The sequence below is a fragment of the Bidens hawaiensis genome, unplaced genomic scaffold (genome assembly GCF_021521415.1).
Source record: "Bidens hawaiensis isolate Kalapana, Puna unplaced genomic scaffold, B.hawaiensis_p1.1 tig00023985_1, whole genome shotgun sequence".
In the NCBI taxonomy this organism is placed as follows: Eukaryota; Viridiplantae; Streptophyta; class Magnoliopsida; order Asterales; family Asteraceae; genus Bidens; species Bidens hawaiensis.
The window spans coordinates 344,122-366,674 of record NW_027493769.1 but is presented as its reverse complement, the minus strand read 5'-3'; the positions used below and the strand labels follow the sequence as shown (position 1 = coordinate 366,674).

At 35.0% G+C, this 22,553-nt stretch overlaps 3 protein-coding genes and 1 non-coding gene across 4 annotated transcripts; 2 read left to right on the top strand and 2 right to left on the bottom strand.

Annotated features, from left to right (window-relative positions):
- Positions 1 to 175: 175 nt before the first annotated feature.
- Positions 176 to 7,885, top strand: LOC143568411 (phosphatidylinositol/phosphatidylcholine transfer protein SFH13-like). Its single transcript, XM_077054577.1, has 15 exons — positions 176 to 216; positions 3,104 to 3,209; positions 3,285 to 3,582; positions 4,317 to 4,416; positions 4,484 to 4,750; positions 4,863 to 4,940; positions 5,025 to 5,129; positions 5,204 to 5,253; positions 5,329 to 5,428; positions 5,518 to 5,616; positions 5,699 to 5,812; positions 6,416 to 6,539; positions 6,626 to 7,008; positions 7,533 to 7,607; positions 7,692 to 7,885. The coding sequence occupies exons 2-15, from the start codon at positions 3,203 to 3,205 to the stop codon at positions 7,707 to 7,709; spliced, it is 1,818 nt and encodes a 605-aa protein (XP_076910692.1). The 5' UTR covers positions 176 to 216; positions 3,104 to 3,202; the 3' UTR covers positions 7,710 to 7,885.
- Positions 7,886 to 9,746: 1,861 nt separating this feature from the next.
- On the bottom strand, positions 9,747 to 9,818 carry TRNAW-CCA (transfer RNA tryptophan (anticodon CCA)). Its single transcript has one exon. It is a non-coding gene; the product is annotated as a tRNA-Trp (tRNA).
- Positions 9,819 to 14,098: 4,280 nt separating this feature from the next.
- On the bottom strand, positions 14,099 to 15,674 carry LOC143568403 (uncharacterized). The gene is made up of 2 exons (XM_077054569.1): positions 15,448 to 15,674; positions 14,099 to 14,716 (listed from the first exon to the last, which is right to left on the bottom strand). The coding sequence occupies exons 1-2, from the start codon at positions 15,587 to 15,589 to the stop codon at positions 14,256 to 14,258; spliced, it is 603 nt and encodes a 200-aa protein (XP_076910684.1). The 5' UTR covers positions 15,590 to 15,674; the 3' UTR covers positions 14,099 to 14,255.
- Positions 15,675 to 16,964: 1,290 nt separating this feature from the next.
- On the top strand, positions 16,965 to 22,272 carry LOC143568410 (chloride channel protein CLC-f-like). The gene is made up of 9 exons (XM_077054576.1): positions 16,965 to 17,318; positions 18,391 to 18,781; positions 18,850 to 19,044; positions 19,122 to 19,576; positions 19,653 to 19,757; positions 19,828 to 20,040; positions 20,498 to 20,707; positions 20,786 to 21,018; positions 21,896 to 22,272. Exons 1-9 carry the CDS (start codon positions 16,980 to 16,982, stop codon positions 21,981 to 21,983), a joined length of 2,229 nt encoding a protein of 742 aa, XP_076910691.1. The 5' UTR covers positions 16,965 to 16,979; the 3' UTR covers positions 21,984 to 22,272.
- Positions 22,273 to 22,553: the final 281 nt, after the last annotated feature.

Genomic DNA, 22,553 nt, shown 5'->3' with positions numbered 1-22,553 from the left:
TGAAAGAGTAAGAGAGAGAGACCTATAGATACAAATATATACAAATATATACACAATATTAATAATAATATACACGCACCAGAACCTCTCTGTTTTCATTCATTCTCCACTATCTTCTTCTACTCAATTCCACTAATCTCATCCATCCGATTAATATTCGAATTGATCAGTAATTAGCAACTTGTGATCTCGGTGATTCTGTTACAAACGGTTACGGTATAATAATAATTACGTTTACTCAATTACTTAATAGTTAATAGTTAATAATACTCTTATCGAATGCTTTTGTTGAATAAAATGTGGATTAGATGTTTCTAGATAGGATTAATTTGAGATCTGATTAGGTTTGAATGATTTGATGTTCGCATTGCTGTAATAATTAAGTGATTTATGTGTTTTTGTTGTTTAATTTGATGTGTTGAAGATTAGGTATTAGCTGTGTTGCATTTGTTATTGTTATTAGTAGTAGTAGTAGTAGTTACAGAGCAGTGTATCTAAGAAATTAGATTGAAGTATGTTATTATTATTACTGTTTGTTAGGGTTTATTTATGGAAATCTGATTTGACATTTAGGGGGTGTTTGGTAGCGAGAATGGAAAAGGAGAGAAAATAGAAATGGAAATGGAATTGTAGAGAAAGAGAATTGGTATGGAGAATGAGAATCATTTCGCTTGTTTGGTACACGAGAAAATAAACAGAGAACTCTACCATATCCAACCCCACCTCCACCCAACCTGACACCACTCACCACCGCAGCCCCACCACCACAGCCCCACCACCACCACCAGCCCCACCACCACAGCCCCACACCACCAGCACCACCACCACAGCCCTTTCTTCAACCACAGCCCACCACCACCGGCTGCCGCCACCAAATCCCCTTCTTCAACCACAGTACACAAGAAATTAAAAAGATTCAAATTTTTGGAACATAAGATATAGAAAAAGGAGACTCAGATCTGTTATCACTGCCTCTTTGGAGATTTTGTGGTGGTGGTTGTGGTGGCGATGATGATGATGATAATCAGAAGCCACCTGCGACCACCGCCGATTTCCACCACCACTGTCACCCACCTGCGACCACAATCACCCGACCATCTGAAAACCCTAACCTACCACGAACCACCACTTGAAACCCTAATCTCCGTTCACCCGTACCACCTGCAACCTACAACCGGTTACCATCTCTGTGTTCACCACTGCGAACGGCGGAGACGGGGTGGTGGTTGCAGACTTGGAGACGGGGTGGCGGTTGCAGACTTGGAGACGAGGTGGCGGCCGGAGACGAGGTGGTGGCCGGAGACGAGGTGGTGACATGCTATGAGGAGGCTGCTGAGAAATGGATTTCTCTTTGTTTTAAAGAGAAATGGAATTCTCTAGTTTTAGAGAAATAGAAAGAGAAATAGAAATGAAAAGTGAAAAACAAACAAAAGAAATATTTCTAATTCCATTTCTCCCCAATCAAATCCCTCTACCAAACACCCCCTTAAGAATGAAGAGATTCCAGATCTACTTTATTTTATAGATGTTGTTAGGGATGATATAGGTACTGTACTGGTCCTGATATTAGTGACGAAGCTTGGACTAAAACACCCGGGAGGGACTCATTATGTATACAAAATTTCACAAACAAAGGGGTCGCGCTAAACTTTTTGGCCGAAAACGGCTAAATTTGCACTACGTATACAAAATTTCGGCCGAAAACGGCTAAATTTTACACTACGTATAAAAAGTTTTGGCCGAAAACGCCTATATTTACGCCACGTATAAAAATTTCGGACGAAAACCAATAAATTACACTACTGCGTAAGAAAGGGGGGGGGGACTCGGGCCCTAAGCAACCTTCGCCATTGACTGGTATTGAAAAATACCGATACCGAGTAAAAACATATACCGAATACAGTACTGATTTTTCGGTACTAAACCGATCAGTAACGGTACCATTCAAATTACCGAAACTGAATGGCGCTGATGCTGAAAACACGAAAAAAAACGGTACGGTATGGTACCTGTATTTGGGAGAAAATGTTCTTATAGTCTCGTCTCTTTGAATCAAATGCTTTTGTTAGGATTCTGTTAAATAAAATGCAGATTAGATGATTCTAGATAGGACTAGTTTGAGATCTGATTAGGTTTGATGCTTGCATTGCTGTAATTTATGTGTTTTTGTTGTTTAATTGGATGTGTTAGAGGTTAGGTATTACTTTTGTTGCATTTGTTTAATTATGTACATGGTAGGTTAGCTATGATTAGTTTGAGAGTTCACTAGTGTTGAAAAATTGTGGTGTATCTAGTAAAATTAGGCTTGAGATTGTTATGTTACTGTTTGCTAGGGTTTTTTATGGAAAGTTGATTTGACATTTAAGAGATTCTAGATCTACTTTATTTTATAGCTGTTGTTAGGGATGAGATCGGTACCATACGAAACCGAAAAATACCGATACCGAAAACAAGTAAAACCACAGTACCGATTTTTACGGTTTGGTATCGGTACCAATGATAATGCTAAAAATATCAAATTGAACGGTAATGATTGTGTTCGGTAAAAAATGTTCATATCTATATGTAGTTATCACTGGTAGACATGAAGTTAGGCTGCAAAATTGAAGGTTTAAGATTATTATTACTCTTTGTTATTTATGAATAGCTGATTTGGCATTTACGAGATTCTGGATCTAATTTATTTTATGGATCTGCCGAAGAATACCGAAATCGAATGTCATGCTGATTTTTTTGGGTCTGGTACTGATTAGTACCGGTATTATTGAAAATTCTGAAAATACCAAAACCGAAAATATGAAATAAACGTACCGGTGTCGATTGTGTTCGATGCGAAACCAGTATTTGGTAAAAAAAAAGAAAATGGTCATCCCTAGATGTTGTTATCAATTGTAGACATGAAGTTAGGCTGCAAAATTGATGGTTGAGTATTTTGTCTTGTTGTGTGTAATTTCTGAAATGTCTTTGATGAATGAATTTCATGGGGAACTGTGAAAAGGATAGTCTTATTCTTGATTTAATGCATCTGTACTTGCATGTCCTATTACACTGTGTTTTCTCTTTTTGTGGTCAGTTTCATAATGAATAGTACTTCTTGTTACAGGTCAAAAAAGAGCATGGTTTTTTATGGTTTTGCTAACAGACATATTTGTCTGTGCTGAAGCTTAGTGTTCAGTCTCTACCCTTCTGCACCTTGGCTCAAATGTCAGGTAAATTAATATAATTTCTTTACATTACAAATAACTCTGAGTTTGATTTTAAAATGTAATTGTGTATGGGTCTAGAAGGAATTGAGGCTTTTGATGAAACAAGAGAAAGGAGGTCAGATATTGAGGTTTCTGAAGATGAAAGAAGGCAATCTAAAATTGGAGCCCTGAAAAAGAAGGCAATAAGTGCTTCAAACAAGTTCACTCACTCACTCAAGAAAAGGGGAAAAAGGAAAATTGATTACAGGGTTCCTTCGGTTTCGATTGAAGACGTGCGCAACGCAAACGAGGAGAAAGCGGTCCATGAATTGAGGCAAAAGCTTCTTGATAGAGACTTACTGCCACCTAGACATGATGACTATCACACATTGCTGAGGCTAGTAATTATACTCTCTCACTGTTTTAAATTCTAAATCAATGTCAAGTCTTTGCTGTTACATTTGACATGCCAAGAAACAAGATGTGTTTGGCCTAGCTTTTTTAACAAAGCTTATAGCTTTTTTAGCTCCTTCTTTTTTTTCTTTTGCAAAATAAGCTTAATTTGGTGTTTGGTTTATTAGCTTTTTAAGCTTACGCTTATTAGCTTATATAAGCTAATTTAAAGAAGCGTGTTTGAAGATGGTTTTTTAGCTTATTTGTGTAAGGATATAAGCATAAGCCAAAAAATAAAAGCTAAGCCAAACACCCATGGGCACTTTCTTGAAATGAACATGATAAAAGTAGCGTATTAAACTATTAATCGAAATTATAAAGGAACACACATGATATATAATCACTAATATCGAAAGCACATTTTACGATTGATGTTAGTAGCTAATCAGTTTTATGAGTTAACTTAATATTAGATATGGATTAGACTTTTAATCCCAAATTGTAGAGAGTATTTAACTATTTACTAAAGTTTATGTCAATTTCAACTTGAAGCTTAAGAAGTAAAAATACATGACCAGTTTGTATATTGTAGTAACGTACATCGAGTCTTGAGATTTGAATGCGAGGGTCAATAGTTGAAAGTATCTGATATTGTTGTCTTCATAAGGTGGCTAAATGGACAAAATTTAGTTTTATGATATGAGCTCGAGCTCAACCTCTATATTTGATTTCATCTAGGTTCTTGAAGGCGCGTGACTTTAACATTGAAAAAACCGCACGCATGTGGGAAGATATGCTAAATTGGCGAAAAGAGTATGGAACCGACACAATACTGGAGGTAAATAAAATACTATTCAAAACTTTATTCATCTGAATTTACTTAACTTAATAATGGGAACACTCAGGATTTCCATTATGATGAGCTAGAAGAAGTCTTGCAGCATTATCCACACGGGTACCATGGAGTTGATAAAGAAGGCAGGCCCGTTTATATTGAAAGGCTCGGGAAAGCACACCCTAGCAGGCTTATGCGCATCACTTCAATCGACCGTTACCTAAAATATCATGTTCAAGAGTTTGAAAGGGCTTTTAGTGAAAAATTCCCTGCTTGTTCAATTGCAGCAAAAAGACATATTTGTTCAACTACCACTATTTTGGATGTACAAGGCTTGGTATGCAAACTTTTGCAGTAATAATAATAATTATTATAATTGTAATAATATTAAAATTAAATAATAATAATAATAATAAGGGATAATAATGTCATAGAATTTCAATGTGCAGGGTTTGAAGAATTTCACTCCAACTGCAGCAAGTATTCTTGGGGCAATGTCCAAGGTTGATAGTAACTACTACCCAGAGGTAACTAACTAACTCTTTCAGCAAACTTGTTTTTCCAAAACTGTCCTATGTTTGTCAATAATGTACTATAATATTCACCGGCAGACACTACACCGCATGTTCGTTGTTAACGCCAGCTCGACCTTCAAGAACTGCCTATGGCCCGCTGCTCAAAAGTTTCTTGATCCAAAAACAATTGCAAAAATTCAGGTAATTAATTGTGCTTTTGTATCTAAGAATTATTAACTCTCTGTAACAGTATCACTTATGGTTTGAATTTGAAGGTTTTGGAACCGAAGTCGTTGAGTAAACTACAAGAAGTGATTGACCCAAGGTTTGTTTGTTGACCTGGTTTTGACGTTTTTGACTTTTTAATTACATGAAATTTCTGATTTTTTGTATTATTTAGCCAACTGCCCGACTTTCTTGGTGGTACATGCGTGTGTCCCGTTGAGGGAGGCTGCTTAAGGTCAAACAAGGGTCCGTGGAATGACCCTGAAATAATGAAGGTGTGATTTTTTTAGCATTTATGTCGATATAAGTATATAATATAATTCATTTTCAAAACTTATTAATATAAATACCGTCTTTTTTGCAGGTTGTTAATAACGTAGAAGCCACCTTTGTAAGGCAAATCACCAGTCTGTCTAGTGATCAACAGAAAGTCGACTCGTACACCCAGATTTACCCCGTGAAGGTATATATGATATATCTAAGTCAAACTACAACATTGACTTTCAAAATAGATGGTTTTTTTTAATGTTTATCTATTTTTTTAGGGGAGAAGAAGTGATATGTCAAACATAGAATCTGGATCAGACGTTGATGATCCTTGTTCTGTAACTACCTTAAACGATCCTAGAATCTCAAAACTGGCGTCGGTTCGTGAAGAAGTAAGTAGTAGTTGTAGTAGTAGTAGTAGTAGTAATAATAATAATAATAATATCTTCCCACCACTTACATTTAAACACAAGTTCATATTTTCTAAGCAGTTGATGCGCAAAAATATCGGATATCGGTCAAGGACCGATATCTGAGATATCGGTTATCGCAGTGAGATATCAGTAATTTTAACATCATGTAAAATTCATATATATAGCAATTTAACACTAATAATTCAGTATAGTCTCCTACCAAAAACAAATTAACCTTTTGCAAATTGCAAAACACTAACAATCGTAGCAAGTAAGAATTGATTAAGACTTAAAACACTAACATTGAACGCTAAAAGTTGATAATTAAGACTTAAAACACTGATATCGGGAATATCGGTGATATATCGGTCAAATATTAGTCCAATATCAGTCAATATCGTCGATATTATCGGTACCGATATTCTGATTTATATATCGCCAAGGGACCGATAACCGATACATCACTGATATATCGGTGATATATTGGCGATATCGATTGCATAGCATATTGTTATATATATTTCTACGTGTGTTTGTTTATTACTATAATTTAATTTTTTTAACGTAAGTTTAATGATGCAGGCGACAACATCCGATTCACCAACATTTTACAGTTGCAACGATCATTTTAGCCCGTTTGACCAAGGACAAGATATTTCTCCAACTCAATCTCCTACTTTTGGTATAACCGTTCACCATACAGAAGGTAAGTTCAGTTTGGTTACAAAATAATTACAAGATACATGCAAATTAAACGAGTCTAAATTTAACTATAATTTTATTCTCGTTTAGGTACTAAATTTATTATCCGGTATTTCGATAGCATTCTCGAGAAGGTTGTGAAGAAGGGTTTCAATTGTATAGCAAGACCACTGGTTTCTTTGGTGGCAAAACTAATTGGACATATTTTCAGTCTACCAATTGAATATTATTCGAGAAAACACAACAACGTATATCCAAACAATGCAGTGGAACAGAGTTATACACATGTCCAAACAGAAGCTATTAGAGAAAACCAAATACTTCCGTGTGTTGAACGCGTTCAAAAACTTGAAGAAATACTAGAAGAAATTAAGAAAAGGCCTGCTCAAATCCCTGTTGAAAAGGAGCATATGTTGCATAATTCGTTGGACCGGATCAAATCAGTCGAGTTTGACCTAAATAAAACCAAAAGAGTATGTTCCTTTTAATTTATCAGATATTATAATTAGAGTTATTTACACATATAGTCATAGTCGTTGTGGGTTGGGCGAAATAACAGGTTTAGGTACTAGTACGGACTTCTGTTAAGATTTCTGTTACGTCTAGACAAAAAGACCAAAATGCCCCTGATATTAAATTATGAAAATTAAAAAAATTTTACATAAAAGAAATAGGTCGTACCTCATTTGAAAGAAATGAAAACGCGGTTAGATTTTTTTAATTTTTTGTTTTTTAATGTTTGAGGTTATTTTGGTCATTTTATCCAGACTTAACGGAAAAGCTAACAGAAGCTAGTGTTAGTGCCCGAACTTGTTACAAAATTAAAACTACATACACCGAACACGCAACTCTTCATAGTTAGTACCAAAACCTGTTACACTGCCTGAACCACACGAACTGTCTTTTTAATTAACTATTATTATTATTATTATTATTATTATAATAATAATAATTATTATTATTTTATTGTCATCATCATAATATATGTATTTTATAGGTACTACATGCTACTGTGGTGAAGCAGCTTGAGATAGCAGCTTTAATGGAGAATTTGCAGCAATCCAAATTCCATGTAAAACAACATTCCCTTATTTTCCGTTTTATAAATAATTATTTATTTAGTTATTTATTTATATATTTATTGTTGCGGGTGCAGAGGCGACGGATATGTTGAAAGAGAATATACAGCTTAAATAGGAAGAAGAGAAGTTAGTAAGCATATAAATATATGGAGAAACCGCATCCATACAGACACAAATTACCCCTCTTTTACGAGAGGCGAGTATTTAGAATGATCATGTGTTGATTGTTTCTTAACTTAAATTTTAAAAAAGAAAAATGGTTACTTTAGATATGATTTTTCTACCTTTTTTATGCTGCTATGTTTTTAGTCTTTTACGGTTCAATGTTCAGTTATCCGTAACTCTTTTGGTCGTTAAAATGGATGGACGTTTATTTTAAACATAGGATATTTTCGAATTTCAGTTTAAGATTACGAATCAGAGACTGAGCTAGTTCCATTGTAGCGGTCTTATTTTACTATAAGCAAGATAAAGCTAATAACACTAAGACATGATAAAATGCACCCATCTTTTGACTCTTTTAAGTTATGGTTCACTGCGTAGTTGTAATGAACAGGGCCGACTCTTAGGGAGGGCTGGGTGGTTGACGGCTCCCGGCCTGACACTCCGTTAGGCCCGATTTTTTATTTTTATTTTTAAATTATATGTATTTTTATGAAAAACAATATGTATATTTAATGCTTAAAGTTAATTATATATAACAAACTAGACTGGCTTAGTGGCAACAGGGCATGACTTTCAACAAAAAAGTTGTGGGTTCTAGTCTTATTTAGACAAGTTTAATCCTATTTTAATATAAAAAATTTTATACAACCCAAATCATAACTAAGTATGTCTATTAAAAAAGGATATTGGTTTTTAATACTCCCAACTTTCCCTCATTGGTAGATAACACTCCCAACTTTCGATTTGTCACTCACCACTCCCAACTTTCACCCTACTTTTCTGTACCACTCCTCGTCTAAATAAACACTAACCTCGTTAATGTTTTGTACTAAAAATGTCATTCAATTTAGTTGAGGGGTAAAACAGAAAATTTATTTTTAACACACAACCTCCATTTCCGGTGACCTCGTTTTTCCGGCGACCTCGTTTTTTCGGCGAATTTGAGCTTTTCGGCTTCTCGTCTTTCAGAAAATGAAGATGGTTCAGAGGTGTAAAAAGGTGATGGAGATCATGAAGATTGTGCATCGGTGGAGATATGATGAAGATGTTGCTCGCCGGAAACCTGCAACTCGATTTTCCGGCACGCAGGCGATCCTGGAAGGTGCTTGGGTGAGACACTGGTGGTGGCGGGGGGCGGGGGTTGCGGTTTTGGGGCGGTGGGCGGTGAAATGATGGATATGGTGTTCGCCGGAAACCTGCAACTCGCCGGAAAACTCAAATTCATATGTGAAGCTCGATGAAATGATGGATATGGTGTTCTGAAAGACGAGATAGCCGGAAAACTCAAATTCACCGGAAAAAACGAGGTCGTCGGAAAAACAAGGTCACCAGAAATGGAGGTTGTGTGTTAAAAATAAATTTTTGTTTTACCCCCTCAACTAATTTGAATATTTTTAGTCCAAAACATTAACGAGGTTAGTGTTCATTTAGACGGGGAGTGGTACAGAAAAATAGGGTGAAAGTTCGGAGTGGTGGGTGACAAATCGAAAGTTGGGAGTGTTATTTACCAATGAGGGAAAATTAGGAGTATTAAAAACCAATATCCCATTAAAAAAATTAAATTGTTTAAATCCAATAAAATAATACTCATTTTATCTAAGGCCCAAAATATTTTTCGCATTCAGCCCAAAATATTTTTCGCCTTCTCGGAGCCGGCCCTGGTGTATAAATATACGACTTTGGTTAAAAAGCTTTGACTAAAGAGTTATTACGGTATGCTTCATCTTTTGAATTTCAACTTCATTTCACCGTGTGAGTAGAGTAGCCATGCAGATGGGACATGTTCAAGCTCGTTGGTTTAAATATAGCCGAGTAAACGAATAAACAGCTCGTTGGTTTAAATCTAGCCGAGCAAACGAATAAACAGCTCGTATGATGTGCAATATTTTTTAGAATTGAAAAAATAAACAGTCAAACTATGGCAATATCTACAAATAAAAAAAATAAAAAATTATTAAGGGGATTGAACCTTACGTGAATCGAACACGCAACCTTCTGATCTGGAGTCAGTCGCGCTACCATTGCGCCAAGGATCCTTGGTGTTACTTAACTCTTTTCATTTTATATAATTCAAATCATAATACAGAAAAAGTAGATTTCAAGGCATCTTTGATCCAAAAGCAACCAATCACCAACCTTTAATCTCATTCTTCACCTTGTTAGATTTTTTTATATGTTAGATAATAAATTAATAATGAATTAGCCATTCCAAATAATAATAATAATAGAAAATGGATAGAATATAATAATATCTTAACGTACGATATGTACGCGAATACCCTATATTTATGAAATCGATCCATGAAATCATATCCCAACATCTCGGAATCGTCAATACATATCCAATTAATCGTCGGTTCATCGAAAAAAAAAGTTTTGGATCGTTAATCAGGCAATTTTTTACTTTTTTCACGAAAACCGGTTTGCTGAGCGTTTTATTTTTGACTGAGCATTTTAGAATTTTTTGCCTTTGAGCGTTTTTTATTTTGCCTTTGAGCGTCTCGCATACCTATCGTACGTTAAACAATTATTGTACAGTGACCTTATCTACTACTACTACTAATAATAATAATAATTAACTGATTGGTTATTATATGATTGAGCTAAAATATTTGGTTAAACGATCCGTTACGCTATGATTTATTATTTAAATGCATTTGGAATATAAAATTTTGTTTATACCTCACGTAACATTTTTCAACAAAAACTAAGTGTTAAAATAGTCAGGATATTAATTTGATATTTAGAATCACTATGAATCTTTTAGCTATTATATTTTACTCTAAATCTTTGCTTGTATTTGATCTTTGTCAATTCTCCATTTTTGGGAACGAACTCATGTTTGACCATGTGGAAGCGGTCAATTGATTCGCCTGAAGGTTAGGAACTGGGAAGTATATATGTGTTTGCTTTTAGGTACTTAGTATTGTGCAACAAACTCATGATCTATTGTAGTTTTGCTTTATTATTCTAGCAAATTAATTGCCTATAACCTTCAATTGTGTTTTTTTACGGTTTTGCTTTCTAGCAAATTAATTACCTCTAATCTTCATTTATGTTTTTTTACGATTTTGCCTTCGGATCCAAAACATAAGAAAGTCTATTGGACGAACAAAATGTGGCAAATGATCTATATATGTCATAGGAGGAATTGTTAACAATGCCAAAGTTGCAATACTTACTAGGATGATAATGTAGAAGCTCAATAGATGTATATATTTGTTAAATATGATTCACTTTGGTTTGAATTATTGAATATAATATAAATGTTTGGATTATACGGATTTTATATTTGTATATCAAATATTAAATGTATATATAGTGTACTAAAAGAAATTAGTAGGCCATTGAAATTAATAAAACCAACATTTTATACATTGTTCTTCCAAAACACCCGTAAAATTGACTCTAACTCATTGGTAGAGCAAAGTCAGCTCCAAAAGCGTCGTAAATTGATACGAGGAGTTTTGAAATCGAAGTAGCATTCATAGTGGTCACCCGTCGTGACGAGAAATGATTCACCACCTAACTTTGATAGCAAGCGCCAACCATATCTTGTTGTACATATTGGTGTTCAGCAGATTGTAAACATGTTTAGAGTACACTGAGAGTAACAACCATTAACCCCCTGCATACGTGTCACGTATTATTGGGATTCATTGATTGCAATAGTGGATTGATCGACCAAGGTATGGCAAGAGGATAGGATCGTAGGGCATACTCCAATTTTTTCAATATTTTTTCCGAATACCCTTAGTCATTTATTTACTAATTGTTTTCAATTTTGTAGACCTATCACCAAATCATTGTCGCAATTCCAATAACCAAGCGAAGAAAAATATCATTGAAGCTAGACGTTTGGCGATTATAACATTATTGTCGACGTTCACCAATCGACATTAACGAATCAGGGAGTTGTGGGGCTTTCTACTATTGGAAAGTCAGAAAACAATATAAATATCTAATTAGGTGAAGAGTTGGTTTTCTTCAAATTTATCCTTATTTTCAAAGAAATTTGGAGGGAATGATGAATAATGAAATCTTGCTCATTTTAAGACTTAGATTACCAAGTGGTAGTTTGATTCATTATTTATTTTATGAGCTTTATACATTAATATATAGTTTATAAATGTTGATTACTTTTGTTAGTAGCGTCTCTGTGTATTGAACTTGCAGGCAACCGGCTCAGGTCCTTTGTCTCGGGTTATGGTAGTGTTGATCTTCAGGACATGGGTAGCTACTTCGAGTCCATCTTTCATGTAAGAGGAACTAAATGTTAGATGTATTTCAAGTTTTACAAATCTCAATTTTAAATCCAACTAGATAACATCCGCCGCGTTGCGGCGCCAACATAATTTCGCGGATTTGGTCGGTATCATTTAATTTCGTAATGACAACAACACTAAGTCTAAAAAATATTTTTGTGAGAACCTAAAACAGTATCTTCACACTTACAACTTATGATAAATGTGTCACAAATAAGCTTTGTATCAGTTAGCTTTGTTACAATAATGACACTAAACTCGACAATTAAATGCCCAAAAGAGTCACATAGCTTATGATACCAAAAAATATCATATTTAAACAACGTTTATTCGGCTGGTAAAACCAAGCGTTGTGCGGCGAGTCGATGCGAAGTCCCTCAGTTTTGGTTATGCTCATTACGGTACCGGAACTAAAAAAACTCGCATAGCTTATGATACAACAAAACATATCCAAAACGACGTTTATACGGTCGTAAAACTCAAGTGTTGTGGTTGCGAGCCAATGCGGATTTTTTCTATTTAATAACGTTCGTTGCTGTACCGGAACTATAAAAACAAAAAAACTTATAGTATATGCTATAGATAATATCAAGTTGTCGGTCCCACAAAACTCAGTGTATCGAAGCTTCACTATTTATCTATACAATGTAGCAAATCAGTCGCGTTGCGGCGGCGGGACACGAATTCCTGTTGGTGTCATTTAAGTTTGTTACAACACCAAGGCTAAATAAAAATTAAGTTTGTAAAGACCCAAAATAATATTAGAACACATAAAGCTTATAATCAAAGTGACAAGAATTTAGTTGTCATGAACTAAGTTCGTGCACATATATGATATATGCATTAAACCCTAAAAGTAAATTAATTGACGTCCAAAATAGTATTGAAACTCGTATAACCTATGATACGGAAAAAAACATGTTTAAAATGATGCTTATTCGGTAAAAGACGGACATTGCAGTGGTGAGTGAATGCGAATTCGAGAGGCATCGGCTACATTTGTTACGGTACCGAAAGGAAACTCAAAAATTAATTTCGTCAAGTTAACATATTTAAGAAAACACGGGCGTTGCGTGACGAGTGAATGCGAATTCGAGCGGCATTGGCTACGTGTGTTACGGTACCGAAAATATACGCAAAAACTAATTTCGTCAAGTTAACATATTCAAGAAAACACAGGCGTTACAAGTTGACACAAATACGTTCGTTATCAATTAGATTCATTACAAGTATGAAACTAAACCTAAAAAGAATTATCATACTTAAATAAAAACCATACTTTTATACATAAATATAGATAATAAAAAACACACAAAAGAATAACTTATAAGCATTTGTAGCCAAGGGATTAGAAGATAACAAAGAAAACAAAATGATGATAAGGTGGTTCGAACTCAGCCATATAACTCTTTTGAAGGGCAATTATTGCAATGCCACAAGCATCTACGTTGAATATCCCAACCACCCACATTTCCAATAACTCACACATAGAGGTGCATAAATTGGGTATTAAAAAACCCAGGTTTGGGTATAAAACCGGGTTCGAATACTATCGGGTATTAGAAAATCATGTATTAACAATACCCGGGTCAGGTCCGGGTATTGCCTCTTATGGCAAACCCCTATGTATCGGGTTCGGGTCTGGTATATAACCGGGTATTCTAAACCGAGTATTTGAATACCCAATTTCCGGGTATTGAAAAAACCATATTTTCGAGTTTTTTCAGGTATTTTTCGGTGTATTTTCCAGTTATTTTTCTGGTAATTTCGGGTAAAGATCAGGTATTTGAAAAACCCGGTTTCGGGTATTGGAAAAACTTGGTTCCGGGTATGGTGGTTCGAGTTTTCGTGTACTACCGGGTACAAATCGGGTCCGGTTTAGGTACGGGTTTTGGTACTAAAATGCATAAAGTATCCGTACCCTACGGGTAGGTTTGGGTACATGTATTGAAAACCTAGGTGTAAAAAAACCGGTATTAAAAACTGGGGCATAAAAAAACCGGTTCCGGTTCGGGTTAAGGTTTTTTATGCACCTCTACTCACACCCATTCACCAAGCCCAACAACACTTTTCATCTGCCTATATGGGTCTAATTGCATGTGAGGTCCAACTCTCAATACACATTACATGCATTCATTCACATACTTCACATTTCACATACACAAAATGTGTACCATTTATACATTAGTGACTTAAAACATGTAACATTTACACACCAAAAAAGAATACAAATACAAGTAACCCAAACAATATCATTAACTCAACACAAAATAATGAAGTTAATCTACTTACCATATTTCTTGCTTCCCATACTTCTTCCTTCTCCAAAATCTCTTCACATGTCACTTGCAACTTCTCCGCTTTCGTCTTCACTTCCACGGCTTTTACTTCCGCGTCTTCAAGCCTCTTCATCATCTCCATTTGTTCTAACATTACCTTCTTTTCTTCCACCATTAATTCGACTTGTACCTTGAAGTGTTCACTCGCTTTCGACATTGCTATATATTGCACCTCGACCGCCATCTTTTGCTTCATTAGTTCATCAAGTTCGGCTTTCATGTCATCGAGAGTTATATTTTGATTCAGTCTTGTTTCGGTTTCGATAATGTTGGAACTTGGATTGCATGATTCATAATCGTCTTTTCCAACATCTTTTAACTTATGCAATTCTGCAAATTAGGTTAATCTTTTGATAATTAACCACCAAAATTGTTGTTTAAAAAAGGAGAAATTACGAATAACGCGTGGATTAGAAAAAACTAGGGTGTGTATGAAATCGAAAAAACGAATCCAAAAACAAAATAACCGAAGTGAAACAAAAATTAACAGTTTGGTTCTATATTTTCTTGAAAACCGAATTTTCGGTTCGGTTATTCGGTTTGAGAAAACCAAACTTAACCGAACCTATACATTTTCATTTTTTTTATTTTGATTTAGAACTAACTTATAACATTTAATATATATAGTTTAACCTATGTAAATAAGCCAAATATATAATAAACAATTAATATTAATGGGTTTATATCAAATACAAATTAAATTAAAGTGCTAATGATGAGAATCAAGTAGTGCAATTATATAAACATAGTGCAGTGTAATTACACATATTGTAATTATGTACACATATTGTAATTACATAGTTACATTACTTGATTCTCGCAATTAGCACGCTCATTTAATTTGTACGTTAATCTTCCCCTAATATTAACTAACCTAAAAAATTAAGCACAAATTCATTCCCGTCTATCTTTGTTCAAGATTTTGAATCACATGTGACGAAAACAAACAAAAACCGAACGATTCTCAAAATCTCAAAAACCTAAACTTCTAATCATGGTTAAGCTACAACCCAAAACCGACCCATACACGCCCCTTAAACAAAAATGGAGAAAGATATTACCAATTTTAAATGCTTCTTGTGCATAATAAAGTTTCATCATAGAAATTGTCATAACATCTTCGCAATCTACCTCGTTTTCGTCGATTTGTTTTTCATCATCATCATCTATCTCAAAACTTGTCACAGATTTGGTGTCCTGCATTAAGTAGTACAAGATAACAAATTATAAACCGATATTTTAATAAGTTAGTAGCTTACCTTAGTGTTTCATTGAGACTTTGAAGATGAAATTGTCATTAAACATTTAAACAAACAAGATGAAGATGAAGAAACTTGAATATAGTAAGTACAAACATATGTGTAAATTAATTCCACGTGGATACATGTAGAGGTGCCACATGTGAGATATATAAACAGGTGGTGGTGTACTTTGTGAGTTATCTGAATTTAAATAAATTTTTGTCACATGACGTGAAAATATTTAAAAAAAGAAGTTTATATGATTCCAATGTATATCGTTATTATGCTTAGAAAATAAAGGTTGAACACAAAATCTAAAAAATATAAATTAATAAATGTAAGTACTTTTTAAATTTTAAGAGTACAATATTAATGAGTTTATAAACTATAATGCATAAAATTAAGATATTTTAAAAACAATTTTGTCTTAGATATCATTATGTACAGTTAATTTCAAAACATTGAAAAATACTTATAAATTTGGTCATTTAACTTCAATAATATTTTCTAAATTTATAGAATAGTTATATGCTTATCCCTTATTTAAAATCTAACCACTTTCATGACGTTTAAACGACTATAACTGTTTCACACTTTAATATGTTTTTAAAAATTATACTATAAAACGGGCAATTTATCCTCTTTAATTTGAGTATGATATTGTCATACTTTTTTCATTTTAAAAAGTTAACGTGTTACGTGATTACCAGTAAGGATCGACAAACAGGTCGGTTGGACGGATTCACGTAACGGGTTTAAAAGTGTTAAGGTCGGTACGAGTCGATATAAAAACAGTTAATTTGATTCGGGCCGGGAGGGATGAGTTCAGGTCGTAAGGGATCAAGTCCGAAGCATGCACCGACACCAGTTTTGCGTACAATGTCATCATCGTTTACGCGTTTGGTGTTGTGTTTGTGTTTGTGTTTCTCCATTCGTATCGTGCTGGCACCGAGTTAGTTTATATAAAAAAATAAAAATCATGTAAAAATTGTTGTTGGCTTGTTGCATCAGAAACCATAATCAATCTTTATTATTATTATTATTATTATTATTATTATTATTATTATTATTATTATTTCCGATCACCGTTTCTCTCAATTTCCGACCACCACCACCACCATTACATTAATATTACACTTTTCACACTCCTCCTACCTAACGCATAATAACAATATAATAACAAAACCTAATTATTCCTCATAATATTTTTTTCAATTTCACGCAACCGATCTCATCATCAACACGATCCAAATCTCACAATCAATCGATTAATCCGATTAATTTTCCATTTCAACAGCTTAATTGAATCATCAACCATCATGAATCGTACAGACACTACTTAGGGTTTCATTATGAATCACAGTGATGATAATGCGGTTCTTATAGATAATAATAATAATAATAATAATAAGGATGATTTGGAATGTCAAGTTTCACCGGCATCATCATCCGGTGGAAGAAGAAGTAGTAGAAGAAGTATTAAGGCTCTATGGAATAAAGTGGACCGGGCGTTTACGGATATTAGATTGAGCATTAAGTTGCGGTCGCCTAGGGCGCGGTGGCCGGATAGAGACGTTGGTGATGATGATGAGGTTTTAGGTGATGGCGCGCCTCCGGAATGGGCGTTGTTGGTTATTGGATGTCTGTTAGGGCTTGCCACGGGTTTGTGTGTCGCTGCATTCAATCGCGCGGTAATGTTGAGTAATTATGTTATTTAGGGATCGGGTAATTAGTTTACGAGTAGTTTTAGGATGTTGTTGAATCGAACTAGGCCTTGTTCATGTTTGTTAGTTAAGTTTTTTATCTGATAAACGGACGGTTCACTGATAGCATTAGTGTTTGTTCATTAAGGATCTTAAATAGGTCGACACGTCTAAGACCTGTTTAAATTCGTGTCTAAACATGTTAAAGATAACTTTTCATTTTAATAATATTCATTTAGATCGAAACAGAAGGCAAGCGGGCAACAAGCTGCGCTGCTAGCTCCTTTTGGAATGCAAAACCATGTCTTTTATAAACTAGATTGATTTTGGAGTGATAACATTACTATGTATAACCTGGTGAACTCGGCTATAAGTAGTTCCACAGCCACAGGGGTGAGGAACCCAAAAGTATCAAATGCAAAAGGAATAAACACGTGTTGGTTGTCAATGCACACTTTCTCGTGTTTGATCACTTTGCATGAAGTGACTTTTAAGATTGTTTATATTTTTTTAAAATAAATATATGCCCTACTTAGTTTTACGCGCCCTTAGACTTCCTTCCTTAGCCACCTACGGCCTTCAACTTCAGTAAATACTCAATAAACAATATCTAAATAGGTCTCTTAGCCTTACTGCCTTAGCCCTTATTTATCGTGTCTCTAAATAGGTCGTGCTGTGTAACCTGTTTCTAAACAGGTTCGGGTTCGTGTTTTGAAAAAAAAAATGACGTGATTAGTTATCATGTTCATGTCTTATCATGTCGTGTCTGACCTGACCTGTTATGCCAGCCCTAGGTTTGGCTAACAAGTTTTTGTTGGTGTTCATTTATTTATTAAATGAACGAGCATAAACTAACTGCCTGCCGAACAGTTCATAAACAATTCCCCGAACATTCGGTTCGTTTACAGTCTCATTAAATAAGCAAATATGATTTCGGTTATCTTTTTATTGTGGGATCATTTTACATGTGAACCTACACTGTTATCTTCTTACAATTACTTCTACAACACAATGCTAAACACCCCTGCAACTTTACCTGACATTAAAATACTGAATACAGGTGCATGTAATACATGGATGGGTTTGGGCTGGGACTCCAAATGAGGGTGCTGCTTGGCTACGGTTGCAACGGTTAGCTGACACGTGGCACCGGATTCTTCTGATTCCAGTCACTGGAGGAGTAATTGTTGGAATGCTGCACGGTTTACTTGAAATTTTGGACCAAATAAAGCAGTCGTCTCACGGGTCAAGCTTTCTATCTGGATTCTATCCAACAGTGAAGGCTATTCAAGCTGCGGTTACTTTAGGTACGGGCTGTTCACTGGGGCCTGAAGGCCCAAGTGTAGATATTGGAAAATCATGTGCCAATGGCTGCTCGTTAATGATGGAAAGTAATAAAGAACGCAGGTTAGCTCTCGTTGCTGCTGGTGCTGCTGCGGGCATATCTTCAGGTTATTTATGTCATTTTACAAATAATCTTTGAATAATCCTAATATTTTAACACTATCCTTTGTTTCAGGTTTCAATGCAGCAGTTGCTGGTTCATTCTTCGCTATTGAAACCGTTTTAAGACCTCTGCGCGCCGAAAACTCACCTCCATTTACAACTGCAATGATAATATTAGCTTCTGTTATATCTTCAACCGTCTCAAATGCTGTTCTTGGTGAAAAACAGGCTTTCACAGTGCCTAGTTATGATTTGAAATCTTCTGCAGGTCTTTCATCCTTACATCGTGATTCCCATTAGTGATGTTTAGATCTTATATATAGATAATATTTTTTATATATGCAGAACTACCTCTATACCTGATATTGGGCATGCTATGTGGAGTGGTTAGTGTATTATTCACCCGTTTGCTAACATGGTTTAGTAACGCGTTTGAGTATATCAAAGAACGGTTTAATCTTCCTGCTGTTGTGACCCCGGCCCTAGGTGGTTTAGGGGCTGGTATAATAGCACTTAAGTACCCTGGGGTATTATATTGGGGATTCAATAACGTTGATGAAATTTTACATACTGGAAAGATAGCTTCGGCTCCTGGAATCTGGCTTCTGGCTCAGTTAGCCGCGGCTAAAGTTGTAGCCACGGCTCTGTGTAAAGGGTCTGGGCTCGTTGGTGGGCTGTATGCACCGAGTTTGATGATTGGTGCTGCGGTTGGTGCGGTTTTTGGTGGCTCAGCTGGTGAGTTGATTAACTCGGCTATTCCTGGGAACACTGCTATTGCTGAACCGCAGGCGTATGCGTTGGTAACGCTTTTTGTTTAGTTATTGAGTTTTGTTGGTGGTTATGAATTATATTTATGAGCGTAATGTTATATTGTAGATTGGAATGGCAGCAACTTTGGCTTCGGTTTGTTCTGTCCCGTTGACTTCAGTTCTACTTTTGTTTGAGTTAACCAAGGATTATAGAATCTTGCTTCCACTTATGGTAACTTTATTTTAGAGAAAGTTATGTGAATTTAAATACGATTTCTGTTAATAAAATTTGTGATTTTTAGGGAGCTGTTGGATTAGCAATATGGGTACCGTCTGTAGCAAACCAGTCAAAGGAGAGTGATACAAAAAAAGGTTATTCTATGCTCTCACCAGTTGACAAATTTGAAACGTGGAGGCAAACAACAGGTGATTCAGATGATTTGGAACTATGCGTCATGGGACCCGATGGTAACCATGAATCGGTTGATGAAGATATTATTCTTGAAGACTTGAAGGTTATTTATATAGACTTTGTCACAAGCTAACTTCACGAAATTAATACGAACTTTACACGTTTGAAACCAACTTACATTTATTCATGCCTTTAGTAACCAAGTTACTTTTATTGTTACCAATCGTAGTAATGATTAGGTTCATGCCTTTTTTCACTGATTTTGAAAAAGATTGTTGATGTGATGTAATATTTGTCATTTCAGTGGAATATGTATTATGTGATTTATGTCATCTGGCATGTGTGTGACATTTAATAATTTTTAAATGTTATTATTTTCTAGAAAAAGATCATTTTTCCAGGAAAAAGATAATCTCTTCAACCTATAAAATAATAATTTTATTGTCATATTTTGACAATAAGTTATAAGTCCGAATCTATTTCATGTAGTTTGCCAAATTTGTCACTATACAAACGTGTTTTAATTGCGTAGTGACAGTTTCATTTATATTGTTAATTAGGTTGCACAGGCGATGTCAACCATCTACCTTAATGTCGGATTAACTTCAACTATTAAAGAGGCTATACAATGTATGGATAACGGCCAACAAACATGTGTGCTTGTCGTTGACACCGAAGAACAACATTTAGAAGGGATTCTAACCTATGGCGACATTAAACGTGGCATGTTGAAAAACTACGACGAAATTGAGGGTGTTTCAGTTCCAAATGTATGTTACTGTTATTACTTTATATTTAACACACTTTTTGTTTACTTCATTATTATAAACTGAATTGTTTTGTTGCAGTTTAGCGATAACCTTGTTTCTTCCGTGTGTACACGAGGGATAAGTTATCGTGGGCGAAAACGCGGGCTATTAACGTGCTATCCTGATACGGATTTAGCAATTGCTAAAAAGTTAATGGAAGCTAGAGGAATAAAACAATTGCCTGTGGTACAACGTGCGGTTGATTTTCAAGAAGAAAGAAAACGCAGGATCGTTGCCATACTTTATTATCATTCAATATGGAATTGTCTCAGGTGACATAACTATCTTCATTTTATATATAAGTTAATAATCAAAATAAATTTGATTATAGGGAAAATGACCAAAATGTCCATTTGACTGGTCAAAGTTACCTTTTTTTATCCATTGAAGGTCTCCCCAAAATGTCCGATCCCAAATCCAGTCGACCCGTCTAGTTAGTAATCACTACCTGACTCGATTTTCAACCAACCAGGTCGAGTCACCAGGGTTTTTTCAAAAAATCTGAGTACCAGACGAACCTCGTAGATTTCAAAAATTGTCGGATCTCCTGGAATAAACAATTGATCCGCCTGGTTTTCTGAAATTTTGGAAAAATCGTGTGACGGGATTTGTATTTATATTTCCGGATCTTTTAAAAATCTGTGTAAACTAAAAAAAATAGTGTGATATGGATTATGATAATGTTGTTTGTAGTGGGGAAAGTGGGAAAATAGAATCGGTAGTTGTATGTTCCCGGGGGCGCGCGACTTTTTTAATTAATTTTAATTAAAAAAAAATTTAATTTTCCATCGACATCTGACAACCAGACTGAAACGTGGCTGGCCGCCGAGAATATTGTCGGCAAAATTCCAGGCGGGTCGACTGTTTTTTTAAAAAATCTTGGCAACTCGACTAGGCACTGACATGTGGCGTGACCTGGTTGGTTAAACATCTAAGCGGTTTGAATGTTTTTTTTTTTAATTATAGCGAGTCGATTAGATACCGACATGTGGCGTGACTAGGTTGGTTGAAAATCTTGTCGGGTAATGATTATTATCTAGGCGGGTCGGCTAGTTTCAAATGATAACTTTGACAAGTCAAATGGACATTTTGGTCATTTTCTATTGATTATATACATCTTAATACCAATCTGGAATTATTATTGTGCAGAGAGGAACTGAATCGTAGGGGGCATGCGAGGTTAGAAGACTGTATCGAAGAAGACAGTATCGAAGATAAGATTTCTAACGGTCATTAATTCAATTTATTTCCCACATCGGATGTTTTTAGTGTTGCTTGCCAAAGCGGAAGACTGTACAGTAAGCTGACGTTTCGCATTGTACTGATCGAAACGACACAAGGGGTATACACTTTCCCAACCACGTAGGACTCGTATTTTGTGAGCGAACATGTTATATTACACGTGTAACATACCGATTCGGTATACCATTCTTTGACGCCAGTCGTAGGATTATTAACAAGTTGTGGTAAATAAAGTCTGATTTGTACTTTGTAATGTTCGAAGTGAGCCGATTATGAGGTTGATTGGCTCACCAAGATTGAACCGAGTCTAGCTGGGTTCAATCTTAAGTGAGCTTGACCCGAGCTTCAGTATAACTATAATGTAGGAGTATTTTTATAATTTAACTTATATTTATATAATAAATATCATATGTAGAATTATGATTTAAAAAAATATATTTTTTATTTATGTTACCAACTATATATCAAAAAATATAATTATATGTATCTACATAAAATAAAAAATAGTATATTACATGTTTGGAAAATTGTTTTTATAACATCTTTTAAAAAGTAAATTGCTTAA

What these genes read in the sequence shown, in the direction of transcription:
- LOC143568411 (XM_077054577.1), top strand. An exon ending in AAACAATTGCAAAAATTCAG is followed by an intron (nt 5,130 to 5,203) that starts GTAATTAATTGT and finishes TTGAATTTGAAG; the next exon opens with GTTTTGGAACCGAAGTCGTT. An exon ending in CAAGAAGTGATTGACCCAAG is followed by an intron (nt 5,254 to 5,328) that starts GTTTGTTTGTTG and finishes TGTATTATTTAG; the next exon opens with CCAACTGCCCGACTTTCTTG.
- LOC143568403 (XM_077054569.1), bottom strand. Translation starts at nt 15,589, where the DNA reads ATGCAGGACACCAAATCTGTGACAAGTTTTGAGATAGATGATGATGAT. An exon ending in ACAAGAAGCATTTAAAATTG is followed by an intron (nt 14,717 to 15,447) that starts GTAATATCTTTC and finishes CCTAATTTGCAG; the next exon opens with AATTGCATAAGTTAAAAGAT.
- LOC143568410 (XM_077054576.1), top strand. Translation starts at nt 16,980, where the DNA reads ATGAATCACAGTGATGATAATGCGGTTCTTATAGATAATAATAATAAT. An exon ending in TGCTGCGGGCATATCTTCAG is followed by an intron (nt 18,782 to 18,849) that starts GTTATTTATGTC and finishes CCTTTGTTTCAG; the next exon opens with GTTTCAATGCAGCAGTTGCT. An exon ending in TGATTTGAAATCTTCTGCAG is followed by an intron (nt 19,045 to 19,121) that starts GTCTTTCATCCT and finishes TTATATATGCAG; the next exon opens with AACTACCTCTATACCTGATA.